General features: G+C 40.3%; 1 protein-coding gene across 1 annotated transcript in view; it reads left to right on the forward strand.

Moving 5' to 3' along the window:
• The window catches only part of acbd6 (acyl-CoA binding domain containing 6), a 120,499-nt gene that overhangs the window by 25,842 nt on the left and 79,856 nt on the right, over positions 1-14,801 (forward strand). The window contains exon 3 of the mRNA XM_076277784.1: positions 6,841-6,937. Coding sequence (XP_076133899.1) covers positions 6,841-6,937 — 97 coding nt within the window. The remainder of the gene's footprint in view (positions 1-6,840; positions 6,938-14,801) is intronic.

Below are 14,801 nucleotides of genomic sequence, written 5' to 3' on the forward strand. Positions count from 1 at the left end.
ACGCACATACAAACTTCGTACAAAAAAAATCGTACAAACGTGAATAAAAGGCACAAAATAAGGTTGGTGTAAGAGTTATCTGTTTGTTCATGGGATTCATTCTAATCCCATCACTTACATATTTCCTACAACTAGGTGAGATAGCTAAGCTTATGTTGTAGGCTACTGAAGTTCCACTGTTAGATAGCTAGCTAGCAAGCTAACCGTTTTACATAGAGATTATGGTAAGTGTTAGCTACGGGCTAACTTCGTCCTCTCAACACTGCGGTAGAGCTGCTATTGGAAACGAATTAGGTTGGTAGTGTACATAGTTTCGGCATAAGTCAGTTACACATTTCTTCATAACCATTGTGTTAGTAAAAGGATTGAATGTCCTGTGAATCAATATGTAACGTGTGACTAGCATCTAGCTGTCTTTCCAATTGGAATCAATAGCCACGTTTGCATGGACATTTTTATTTAAATCCAATTTGAAATGAATCTGATTAAAGATTTCAACCGATTTGTTTACATGAACGCTAAATAATCTAATTGGCAATTATTGACCAGATAATATCACAGTGCTTCATCTGAGAAGATGCAGTTCTGTAGCCTAACTATGTAAAACAAAGGTGTAGTAGGCCTAGATGTTAGGGGAGTTTGAATTGGCGTGTTTCAGACGTTGCATAATCAACACCCCACCTCTCCACACCAAGCCTACGAGTTCAACTGTTTTTTAAGCCTACATATCTCAGAAAATAATGTAGATACAAGCTTAAACCTTTGCACAGTAGTTGTTGGGTAATATTTAGCATTATTGACATAAACTATGAAGCAAAGTCAAGATGGTCAGGCGAGGCTGGAGGCATTTGCTGATTTGGCACGAATGGCCCTGGTAACAGTTAATGGAGTGGGGCGTGGGTAAGTGAGCAGCAGCTCATTAATATGCAATGAGCAGCAGAAACAGCACACTTTGAAAGGGACTGAAAAAGTGTAATAGAGGTAGGTAAGAATCTTTTCCTACAAGCTATTTCCAGCAAACAACTTCAGAAACATGTTTTCTGAAACTCATAGATCTATTTTAACTTGTTGAAAAATAGTCATAATATGGGCACTTTAATCAAAAACACGAAAACGTTTTCATAGGTTACAAATTTAATCTGATCTTCACCAAAATTGGCACAGACATCTTCAGACTATGCTTTATTAATGCATTGCTTTCTGGAACGATTGACAAAGGCATTCGTAACAGTCAATCGAAATTGGTGGTGAAGCCGCCAAACAGGAAGTGAGCTCATATCTCAGCAGCCCTTTCATGTATCATAACCAAACGGCCAATTATGTCAGCAATAATGTCAGCCATTATATCAAGAAAAAATACTTTGTCTCATGATTGTTTTGCATTCATGTTACCTGAAGCATGTTGGTAGAAATATCTATTCAAAAGCACAGCTGATCTGTGCATGCCATGACCAACGTTGATTCTTTGATATGTTCATTATGTTGGGCTGCTATTACATTAGAATTGTATCCAAAAGTTAGATACTATGTAGAAATGTGCTGCAATTTCAAAACAAAACCCCTTCGGCCACATAACCAGGGGTTGCCAGAGTTTATGTTGAGGTGGCCGATCTAAAGTTAAGGGCTCAACATGCTTCTGCGTCAACTTCAGGCGTAGCTACGCTGCCACTACTACGGCGCTGTGACCATTTTATGGTTCTGCGTCGGGTTGCTTTGCATCGCAGTGTATTTCATCGCTATATCGCTCTGTGTCGCCTGTGTCTGCGTCACATATTTCATATTAATCTGGTTCATGAGTCATTGTTTTAATCTACTATAGGCATTTATGTTATGTTGAGGCAGAGACAGGACAACAAGGTGACATTTGTGGTGTGCAGACTTGAGCAGGTGAGATAAAAATTGCCCTGTAGCCCAGAATTGGAGCCACGCCCAATAATTGTTGACCAATCAAAAAATGATCTACATATCAGACTGGTCTACTGCCTTTGTAGAATGGAATTGGTGAGTCTTCAATAATCCGTTTTCCTTCAGCTAAGCATTTACAACAACATGATGCCGATTGAAACATATTCTACTCACATAGCTAGGTGGCTAACAGGCTCATAATTCACTTTTAATTGCAAACAGAAATGTCAAGAAATGGCTACATGTCATTACATGCTTGCATTTCCAAAGTAATGAAGGCTGCTTATAACAACATAATACTATGCATAGTATTGATAACATTGTGCTATCAATGTGGCTTAAACCAGTGTTTTTCAACCACTGTGCCGGGGCACACTAGTGTGCCATGAGAGATCATCAGGTGTGCTGCATAAAATTACCCAAATGTCACTCACTGGTCCAGAAAAGCAACTGTTGCATCAAAGAATTTATAACCACATGCTCTCATTGATTGTATGATTTAGAGCCCGACCGATTTATCGGCGAGCCGATATTATCGGCCGATATTAGGCATTTTCCAAACTATCGGTATCGGCATTTATAATGGCCAATAAATGAATATTTTAAAAATAAAATAAAAACGGACGAAACACCCTTCAACCATGTCATGAGTGTTGGCGTTGTATAGTTTGTCCTCCAGAGGGCACTCTACACCGTCCCTGCTGGCAACACTCGTGTATAACGCGCCACACATCCTGCAACCTGCTGATCCAGCCGGAGTCGGGAGAGAACCAGTTGTCCACGAGTGAGATCATCAGTTAAGTGTGTTCATGGTGATTTGGTCACGAGACATACATTGCTTGAATAACAATTAAAAGAACATCCCCATCAGTTCTCTTAACTCAAATAAGCATGACAAAATTCGTGAAAACAATGCCCAGTTTTGCTGCTGTTAAATAAGCCGAGAGTGAAGCGGAATTAGCTAGTAATTATGACCGCTGCGCAGCGAAGCGGCGGTCATATAGGTTAAGTCAGAATTTTTTTTCTTTTTTCTTTTTCGCATGCCCAAATTTCCGTCAATGAGTCCCGGGACACTGAAAGACCGCGGTACACGAAACTTGGTGGGCATGTAACCCCATATGGATAGCATGGAACCATCGTTTTTCGTTTTGATCTGTGGACCCCCCGCTGGACTGGACCCCCCGAAAGGAGGGTAGGGCAGACACAGTTTTCTGTGAATATCTCGAAAACCGTAGGGTTTAGGAGGACCATTTTTTTTTGTATGTTGATCTCAAGGTTGATCTCATGTCAACCCATTCCATAACCACTCATTTCATGTATAGCGCCACCTAGTTAAACACAAAAAAGTAAAAATGAGGTGTTGTAATCGAAGGTATCTGTGACCTAACATAGTCAAAACTGCACGAAATTGGAAGTGTAGGATCATTATGACACCATCTGTATGCACGCCTAGTTTTGTGGAATTCCGTTCATGGGGGGCCACACAATAAATTAATTTATGTTACTATACACCAACTGGCCTGTAGGTGGCCGGAGACAGTTTTCTGTGAATATCTCGAGAACCGTAGGGCCTAGGAGGTCCACCTTTTTTATGTATGTTGGTCTTAAGGGGGCATGTCAACCCACCCCATTACCACTTATTTCATGTATAGCGCCACCTAGTTAAACACAAAAAAGTAAAAATGAGGTGTTGTAATCGAAGGTATCTGTGACCTAACATAGTCAAAACTGCACGAAATTGGAAGTGTAGGATCATTATGACACCATCTGTATGCACGCCTAGTTTTGTGGAATTCCGTTCATGGGGGGCCACACAATAAATTAATTTATGTTACTATACACCAACTGGCCTGTAGGTGGCCGGAGACAGTTTTCTGTGAATATCTCGAGAACCGTAGGGCCTAGGAGGTCCACCTTTTTTATGTATGTTGGTCTTAAGGGGGCATGTCAACCCACCCCATTACCACTTATTTCATGTATAGCGCCACCTAGTTAAACACAAAAAAGTAAAAATGAGGTGTTGTAATCGAAGGTATCTGTGACCTAACATAGTCAAAACTGCACGAAATTGGAAGTGTAGGATCATTATGACACCATCTGTATGCACGCCTAGTTTTGTGGAATTCCGTTCATGGGGGGCCACACAATAAATTAATTTATGTTACTATACACCAACTGGCCTGTAGGTGGCCGGAGACAGTGTTCTGTGAATATCTCGAGAACCGTAAGGCCTAGGAGGTCCACCTTTTTTATATATGTTGGTCTTAAGGGGGCATGTCAACTCATCCCATTACCACTTATTTCATGTATAGCGCCACCCAGTTAAAAATTAAAAAGCAAAAAATTTGGTGTTTTCATCACAATATCTCTGGCTGACAAGGTCAAAACTGCAGTTTTGTGTACTTTCGTTCATGGGGGGCCTTACAATAAAATAATTTATGTGTTCATTTAGTGACGTACACCAACAAGGATTCCCGGGACACTGAAAGACCGGGGTACACAAAACTTGGTGGGCATGTACCCCCACATGGATAGCATGGAACCGTCATTTTTCGTTTTGATCTGTAGCCCCCCCGCTGGACTGGACCCCCCGAAAGGAGGGTAGGGCAGACACAGTTCTCTGTGAATATCTTGAGAACTGTAGGGCCTAGGATGACCATTTTTTTCCGTATGTTTGCCTCCAGGGGTCATGTTAACCCATTTCATGTGCACACATGTGCACAAACAGATACACACACACACACACACATACATTCACAGTAATCATACGTATGACACATACTCACACAGTAGACATATGTACGCTTGCATGCACAGGCACATACGCAGGCACACACACAAGCACGCACACACCCACACACACGCTCACACACACACACACCCACACACATAACATAAACATAACACAAACAATCAAGAATTTCTCAGAATTATGAACAGGCAAGATGGAGGTGGGGTTGTATAAAATTAATTTTACATGTGAAATCTATGAACTAATCATGTTTTGGTACTTGTTGTCTAGCAGATACCAAGAATTGAGTGTGGATAATGCAATTTAGTGAGACAGTTAGAATCATATAGGCCTTTCAGCGTGATTTCTTTTTGTGGAAAAAATGTGCTGGACTGGGCGGCGGTCATATTTTGTACCGCTCTGCGGTACATCTAGTTACGTTACGTTGTTACAGTGTAGTTGACTGTCTGTCCTTTTAACTTTTGACAATGTGACTGAAGATGTATTTCTTTAATAGCGTGACAGTTATAGCAGTGAGACGTATCATCTCTCCCCGGCCTGTTATTTTGAAAGCGTATGTTTTACAATTTGCAGTATGACGTTATCCATTGCTAAATTATGGCTCATCATAGACTAGCTAACCACAAAGCTAGCTAATGCCATGAATATCAGTGGAAGACCGCTAACGTTAACATTAATGAGCTTGGAAACCACAACGAACGTATTCTGCCTAAATAAAGTAATGATTACTGTATTTATAACTAGTATATCTGTAGTTACAGTCCCTGCATTGTAAACTGTAAGTTAGACGTGCGAGGAGTGAACATTTAGACATAGAGAAAAAGTATCAAACGTAGCTTGTGCAAAACGTAGCTTGTGCATAAAAGTTAGCTTTTCTTTTACATGTGTGTGAAATCCAATGACGCCAAGTGTGCGTTTCAGACTGTCGTTCAGCCGCAGCATTAACAAGTTACATAATGGATTTAGATCACTAAATAGTAGGTTTTAGAAGGCAGGCAGCAACTGATGATTGAAAATGGTTTGATGTAGCTTGATGGAAATCATTTTAAAAGTGCAGGTAAAGGGATAAGCAAGCTGACATTGTAATTATAAGGCAATAGGGACTAATTATTACACACGCACACGCAAACATTTAGGAGTGACCTTTATCTTGTTTAATGATAATACAAATGATGATGATAGTAATAATGTCATCATTATTTTTTGTAATTATTAAGTCTTAGTTCAAAGTTATATTTATGAAGCTTACCAAGTCTTTTAATACTGGTAACTTTGATTTGGTTGTTGTTGTTATTGTGTTTTTGTTCAAAAGACTAAGTTTCATATCTTAAGTTTCTATTTTTATAAATGTTATTTATCAGAACTTTAATATATTTCGATGTTCCTCTGTTCCACTGTGACAATATTATTTAAAAATAAACAAGTTTGTTTTTAAAATGCATTATCATATTATTTTAGTCAATACTCATAAATAACTATAAATAACTAATGTTAGGGAAATCTGTTAATGTTTTGTTGCGCGTTTCTGAATTTTTTTTTTTTTATATCGGCCGATATATCGGAATATCGGATTTTTAAATCAACAAATATTTGTATCGGTATCGGCCTTCAAAATCCTTTATCGGTCGGGCTCTAGGATTGCACTATTTGTGGTATGCAGGCATTGTACAACAGGGGCCCCATATCCAGTATTCACAGAATCATCACATATCCAGTTCATAACAACAATTAAATTAGATATAGTCACCTACAAATGAAATAGAGGGCGCTTGTTTTACTGAGCAGCTCTTGCATAGAAGCCATAATAAGGCCATATCTGTATTATTTGAAGTTTTAGGCTATGGTATGTTTATTTTTTCTTCACACAGGATGTTAGTGTGCTGTGGGACATTTTAAGTGTGACATGATATGGGGAGACATGGTATGACTGCGCAGTTTAGAGAACTGACTACTGATAGCCGCCACTTTGTCCGTTAAAAATTAAGTAAAGATGTCCGCTATGATGTAGGTACCTGGAGGATGAGGTTGAGTAGAGTTTTGAAATCTGTCATCACAACATTCTTTAAACACACGCCACATTTGGAAACATTTGTCAAATCCTTCAGGCCGCAACTTGGGGCGCTTTGCACAATGTGCTTGGACACTTGTAGCAATATTTTAATTTGTATTCATTTCTTTTTCAGGCAGGCATGGAAGCAATTGGGCGACATGAATGCTGAGCAGGCTATGCAAGAATATGTTTCATGTGTGAAGTCTCTGGACCCAGACCACAGTTGGAAGGTAAAGTTTGGTGAAGTCAGTAGGTGTAAATATAAACCCTCATGTTGACAATAAAACAGGCAATTGAAAAATGAACTAAAAACTTAGCTAGCTCGTTCTCTGGCCCAGCAACACGAGCCCCCCGGGGCTGACGACGACGGTCACGTCTTGGACTTGGGCTTGGACGAGCACCGCCTGTCCGATGACGAGCAGTCTGATCTGCCGGGCGCCCAAGGATCTCCTTCGGCAAATGAGGAGGGCAAAGTGGATAATTCCTTTTTCGCAAGCTGGAAGTGGAGTGGCCGCCCGCCCCCCCAGCCCAGAGACCTACCAGTAGGGCTGGGACGGTATGGATGTTTTCTTACCGCGGTTGGAAAGCAAGAAATTACAGCAGTTTTTGCCCCCCCCCCCAATAAATAAATAAATCTGTGAGTTATGGATTATGAATTTTGTGCCGCCATCACAGCCAGTTAAACTTTACACAGCCGCAGCAACTTCAAAGATCACTGGACCAAATGCTTCAGACATGAAAGAAATCAGCAGTTTATCAACAAGGCTATCACGATTTTAGAACTGTTACATTCATGACACTTATGCTACAACGGTAGGCTACTGCACATTTTAATGGCTGCGTCAGGTTGTAACAAAGGTAGAACAAAGGTAGGTTCTTTTTCAACTTTCATGGAGTAAACATGTATGACTCCTTTCTGGCCAAATTTCACAGCTTTCACGTTTAACAGATTTGTGTAAAACGGGTTTGAATGGAGAGAATAGAAAAGTGTTACGATTGTGCCAGTTCTCCCTACACTCGGCATAGTAAACTTTTTTGACATTTTCCTTATCTAGCCTACAGCAAGCGCACACAACAACAATAACAATTAAAGTGTTCTCGTTGACTGAAATGGAGGGAGATCGGTGATTTTGTTTGATATTGACATGGCTACGCACCGCTAATGTAACAATATTGTGCAGGCTACGGTTATGGAGACAAGTGAGGTGGAAAGTTATATAAATTACTCAGATAGACCTACAATATTACATTTTGAAAATGAACGAACTAAAATAAAATACATTTTAATTAAATACTCATTAATTATTTTGAAAAGCTGAGCCGCATCAGAGGGATCAAAGAGCCGCATGCGGCTCCGGAGCTGCGGGTTGCCGACCCCTATAGTCTATGGCGATTGAGCTATCTACCTTTTCACCTCCTCCGTTTTCCTCTGAGGAACAAGAAAGATTTTGTTGTGCCCAGTGCGGGCATTATGTGCATACATAACTCGTACACAAGGTTTAGGCGATGTGACCAACTTTTTGTCTGCTAATCCGGTGCAGGGCAAGGCGCTGTCTAAACAGCGGCTCTCACTGGATTGTGCAGGCCATTACACTGGCTTATGGCGCCAAGGGCCTTTCTCTGCCCATGAAGTTGCCATCCCTCTAGTTGAGTGGGTACGCAACCCCTCAGGCAGGTTTGCTCTGCGACATAGTCAGCTTCCCCACATACTTTTATACGCTACTACTGCCTGGACGTTGTAGCCCCTTCAGTGGCCTCCTCAGTCCTGTCTTCCTCGTAGTAGTTATGTGCAGGGTAGGAATTTCACGGTGGCCACGACGGCCATGGCCGTGAGGCCCCTTTGAAAATCAGAGGTTTACAGGCCACGGTGGCCTTGGTGCCCCCTTCTTTCAATATTCTGCTTTGCGTCCTACTAATAGTGATTTTTATTTAGCCTGTGGCCTGTCAAAATAATCTTAGCATTCACAGCGCAAATTAATTTAGTCTTTTACGAAGTGGAGAAAGTGACAGCGCAAGAAAGAAAGTGCGTCCAAATTCACCCATTTATCTCAGTTGAACTACTCGCAAAGTAGCCTATTCATCACACAGACATCACAAGTATCACATGAAAGAGCTTTTTCTCAGCTTTTAAACGATGTTACCCGATAATTGCTGAGTTGAACGGTTCGCGAGAAAAGTAAATAATATAATTCAATTTAATCATACATTTTACTGAAGGTTTTGCGTCCCATGATCTCCCAACCCATTCATCTCGGTGGAATACTTCACGAACCCTTCTTTTAACACACGACAAACCATATCAGAATAAACAGCAGACCTTACCGAACATAAAGGTGTAAAGCAGTCCCCTGTACAGTTAGCCGTTCCAGAGTAATCCAGTTTTGAATTTGCAGTAAATTTTGACATGCATGGATGTCTCCAAATTTGGGCTTTAAGTTTTACAATGTGTTTAAATTGTTCCACATGATTTCATAACGGGCCAAATACAAAATAAATGTTACAAATATCGCCTAGATATTGGTAAATCAGAGGACAGCTGACTGAGTTTTGAAATGCTAAGCATGCGTCTAGGCTATTTAAGTTTCTTAAATCTGAGCTGTGGTTAAATTGTTCAATACATGATTTTATAACAGGCCAAATATAAAATAAATGTTATATATAGCCTAGATCAGGGTTTCCGTTGTCCGGTAATTACCGGACATTGGCCGGTGTTCCAGTTTAGATGGTGAGCAGTTTAACTGGTGATATTTGCATATAATCAGTGAATATTCAACAAGACCCTGCCTACTTCTTAATCTGCTCTGCCTCCGATAGTGCAGGTTTATATTAGGCTACATTTTCACGAAGTGAGACAATATAACGGATATCGCTGAAAACATCACCAGTGTATGTCTAATACATGTCCGTTTAAGCATTATCCACAAATATGACACATACTGAATGAATGGAAAAAAATAAAACTAGCGATCTAGCTGGGATTCGAACCACGCATGGACAAGAAAGTTGATTGAATTAGCTTCTACATCGTCTACACCACTACACTACGAGCCGCTGAAATTGATGCCAGATTTCTATGTATATATTGAACTGTTAGTCAAAGTTAACACAGGTTAACATAAGTGAGAAATATACGCCCATGTTAACTGGTGCCATCACAATGTAACATGGGCATATGCAAGCCTCAAAACAACAAAATAGGTTCATCTTTGCCTCACATACCAAAACCTAACTGATGTACAACAAACTGGCATTTTCACGACACAAAATGGTCATCATGGTAGCATATATTACAAAACATTGATGAGAGAGTTTGATGACAGATGTTGCTGTTTCAGATTCCCATGTAGCCTAAATTAGAAAATAGTTTAGCCTACTTACTGCTCGTTCAGCAGCCAAACATTCACTTAGCCTAGATGTTTGCTATAATGAATATCTTGATCGATTGACAAATAAGCTGTCACAAGACAACATAGACCTACATTCATTTAATAGGAACACCATGCTATTGCATAGATACAAAATAACCAGTGGTGCAATTGGTTAGCAAGGTGGACTATTGCTGTTAGCTTGCTATTTTAGTGAGCAGTTCGAGGCCTAAGTGATCTTCATAATTTTTGCTTTCTGCACAAAAAACGTCTGATGGGGTCATTTGTTACTGTTTGTGATGCAAAATTACTGAGGCAAAATTAATCTGCATTATTCAAGGCATGCATTCGCTGTGTTTGCTCATGTTATAGGCTATCACCAGTTAACATGGACATCAAGATAGCTAGTAAGCTAGTAGACTAGTCTAATAGACTAATAACAAGCGTTGCTCTCTGTGGCGTAGTGGTGATAGTGCTTACTGCTTAGAACATTTTGCCTCAGTGAGACTCATGTTCAAAACCCAACAAAACCTTCGCTGATTTACTTTGACACATTTCCTGTTTGCACAACATTTTGTGTGGATGCTTAAGCAGACATGCATTATACATAGCGATTCCCGCATGTTTTCGGCAAGATCTTGCTTCATATTCTGTCACGCACTGTAGGCTTGTGAAAATGTGAATCTCCAGCACTGGAAGGGCGGAGGCAGAGCAAAGCATTGTTAACAAGTAGGCAGGGTCTTGTTGAATATTCACGGATTTTATGCAAATATCACAAGTTAACCTGCTCACCATCTAAACTGGAACACCGGAAAAAAAATGAAATGTCCGACAAAATTAAATCTCTCCGGTCAAATTGTCCGATTGAAATTGGCTAATAATCCCGCCCCCCCCTAACGCAATCTGAATTTGAGAATAAGCCTTAAAATGTAAGCCTATATTAAAGCAATAGGTCCTATGTTTTCAAATGTAGGCGCTACCATTTGAAAGCTATTAAACAACACGCATAGCCTAGCTGCATTTCAAATAGGAAACATTTCAAATAGGAAGCGCACGCTTAAAACGTCCATGTTAAAAAACGAACAAATGAGTGAGGCGGTTCAAACATGGCCAGGACTAGCCTTAAAAGTTTTTTCAGAGGCCAGACGCGATGGATGATGATAAATTGGTAACGTCTGAAGCCTCAGATGTCCTGTCAACTCCACCATCAGATAAAAAGCATAAGTGTCGGGCGTATCTGTCGGAATCATGACGTTGGAAGTGGAGTTGCCGGGTTGCGGCCGCTCCAAGACACTGTCATTCTCCGTGTACACTGGACATGCAACTGTGTTCTGTACCCAAAGCATACAGTAGGCCTATGCGTTTTTTGTCTATGATCTGCAGGGTTAGGGCCTCCTCGACGAGGAGATTGCTGGTCCGCGGATAATTTCCGGCACAATTAAACGGTATCATTGAACCGCGGACCGAAAGAAAAATAAACTATTTCCCAGAATAGGAAATATTTCTTAATTTATTGTTATCAAATAAAGAGGCATAGCCTTAGGGGGTAGTGTTGTGAGCGCTCATTCTTGTGTGTGCGCATCTGTGCAAGTTAAACAGTGGAACCACTGGAGATAACGTGGGTAGCAGCAACAAACAACGTAGCCTTTTTAAAACAATGAACGAAGCGAACTCTTGCTGTCCATGAAAACATAGATAGTGGCTAGATCTTGTTAGGCATGTTTACGTAAGTTAGGCTAATGAACATGTTGCATTCTATTCAGCCTGATTATGTCATTCTTTAAGCTACATAGCCTGTCTCCAGTTTTTCTCAACTTGACTAGGTAATTAAGAAGCGATAATATATTTGACCGTCATATCATCAAAATGTCCGGAAAACGAAACCTCCGGCACCATTTTTTCCTAGCGGAAACTCTGGCCTAGATATCTGTAAATATTAGATGATCAGATGATTTACAGTTCTATGTAATATGTCATGTTTCATACAGTGATGCAGGTCTACTGCAGTGAATAGGCTAAATAAAACTTTGATAATTTTTATAGCCTACTACTGTATAGTTAACTTTGGCCTTGGTGCCCTGACATGTGGCCTTTGTGCCCCCCACCAAATATGCCCAACCAGGGGCGTGCAGAGACCTTTGAAGGGGCAGGGGCTAAAATTTTAAAAAGGGCACATGGAACAAAAATTTCAGAAAACGTGTTAACTTTATGTAACACATTTTTCTCATTTCTCTCCATGGTTCTGAAAATTCAATAGGAGTGCATGTACTGTAGGCCTACTGTAGCCAGGGCACAGACAGATAGGTCTTTTCTTAGGTCGTGAAGTACCACCATTAGCAAGCTGGTGTCTTGCAGATTCACGTGCTGTGCATGTGGCCACTGAGTGAAATGACGCGTAATGTAGCCTACTGTAAACAGAGAACGACGTGTGGAGTTGGGTTAGTTAAACAACTACATTAGACTATGTCGTCGGCTTATGACGATTTAGAAAAGGTTTGCCTACTCTGTTTTATGAACTAGGTCTACTAACCTACTATAACATAGTAACCTAAACAGAATATGTTATGAATGTTCAGCCTTAGATTTTCGAAGCTGCCAGGTTATTGAAATGGATGGACCATGACATGGTTAAAACGGGTTTGATAGCCTACTTCATTAAACATGAAACAACTTTAAAAATTGTATTCTCTATATCTAAGCTGAATACTATTGCATGTTCAGATAGGCTAACTGCCAAGTGACCTTGCCGTGCTCCCAAACGTCTCCTGCAGCCCTGTGCCTGCGTGCACCTTCTGAGAGTTCACTGAATGTATGACGTCACGGATTGGTGGCCGCAAGGCATTTCAATTAACATAGAAAATTGTTATTTTTGTAAATTTCTAATTTCACAAACTATTAATGAGACATTTTAGCGAATATTCACGTTGGAACTAGCGGAAGTATTACAAATTTTAGAAAGAAAAAACGGGTCTTGTCAACGTGCCTGTGCCCAACTGAAGGCCAAGTGGCCTTGCCCCCAGAATGGTGAAATTCCAAGCCTGGTTATATGCATAACTTAAAGGTCCAGTATGTAGGAAATAATGGAAAATAAACTGTAACCATTCCAAAAATGATCACCATATGTTGTCAGAGAGTAAGGAAACACGATGAATTGAAGTAATGGCTTATTTGACAACATTACTCTACCCCGTAAAACCCATTAAAAAAAATGAGTTACGGGGCGGAATCTCTTGGAATTTTCGTTTATGTTTTGAACGATTAATTCTAGAATAGCGTATTAATAATGGGCTAACGCGTCCTCCTATTTGGGTTGCCAAATTAGCAAAGGCCAACTGTCAACAGCTGTCAGTTGTAGTCATGAATGCCTACGAGAGGCAGGCAAATTTCCAAAATTAAAACAAGAAACAAATTAAGTGGACATCGGAGGAGCTTCCTGAGATGGTGACGTCTTCGTCAAACGAAGATAATCAAATCTGACGCAGAGCTGGTCATATTTCTCCACAACAGGAAGCCTAGGCTAAACTTCATCTGCATCGCTAACTTCAGCTAAATATGTTACGTTGGTTAGAGAGGTATGTTTTGTTTTCACTGTTTCCGTAATGTGTAGCTGGGTCATGGTTGGAGAAACGTTAAAGCAGCTGCGGGTCAGCTAACGTTAGCTAAGTCTTCATTACATCTGGCAACCCAGAAGAGGCTCGCGTCTGGTAGTCTTGAGAACGTTCACCAGTGTTTTGATTTTGGCCTACAGAACGTTCGTTAACAATCCTACAAATCTCACCTTTAATGTTTGTGAATAGGTCTTAGTGAGTTAGGAGTCTTCCAGAATTGGTCTTGGACGGATGCAATAAAGACATGATCTGCATGTCCATCAGACGTCTAATGAAGTCTAATGTTTAGTGGGTAATCTCTTGTTTAATTGTTTGCACCCAGAATGCATTGCAACACCACAAACATACATAATACATAACTTTCCGTACATATATACATTTGTACTTGTAAAAGTTTGAATATTAATCTCCTATCATGACAATTAGGGACCGTTCGTTATTTATAAACGGGGTCACCGGAGGAAAATAGGGGAGGGTCATGTCTTTTTATTCTTTGTTGAGGGGAGGGTCACCTAACTTTTTTTTGTCTAGGAGGGAGGGTCACGCATCTTTTGTATTAATGAAAACAGCAAAAAATCAAAGTGGCTTGTTTGATTGTTGATTTCTGTCGCCATATAATGTTCTCTTTCGTTCCATAGCTCTGTCAACATTGAACCATGAAAATAAGGGAGATTTCCCGGGTTTACGCAAAATACGGAAAATGTCAACATTCGTCCCCATTAACGTTGGAAGGGTTGGAGCAACAAAGTAGCCTACTTTATTCACGCCTAACAGCCTATATCCATTTGGTCAACTTTATCCAGCCCTAAAAAAGCTAAATTTAACTTTGGTTTACTTGTAGTTTACCGTGTAGCCTAACTTTAAACAGTGTGCATGCTTAACATAAAGCATATGTGCTTCATTCATACACATCCAGCTCCTAACGTTTTGACAAGCATTTCTACCAATTGACCTTGTTCCTGCCCATCTCTAGCTTTGCTGTCTCCATCCTTTCTGTTTTTGTTGTTTGCAAAAAAATATATAGTATTTATTGGTAACCAGCAACAAGTGCAATTTGTTATTCGCTGTCATTCTCTCTCCTGCCAACAAAAATGTGTTACGTTCCAAGTAGCAGTGCGTAA

This window comes from Alosa pseudoharengus, unplaced genomic scaffold, assembly GCF_046254945.1.
Source record: "Alosa pseudoharengus isolate Yale_2024_CS ecotype anadromous, Long Island Sound unplaced genomic scaffold, YU_APseudo_1.1 YU_APseudo_1.1_scf_11, whole genome shotgun sequence".
Classification (NCBI taxonomy): Eukaryota; Metazoa; Chordata; class Actinopteri; order Clupeiformes; family Clupeidae; genus Alosa; species Alosa pseudoharengus.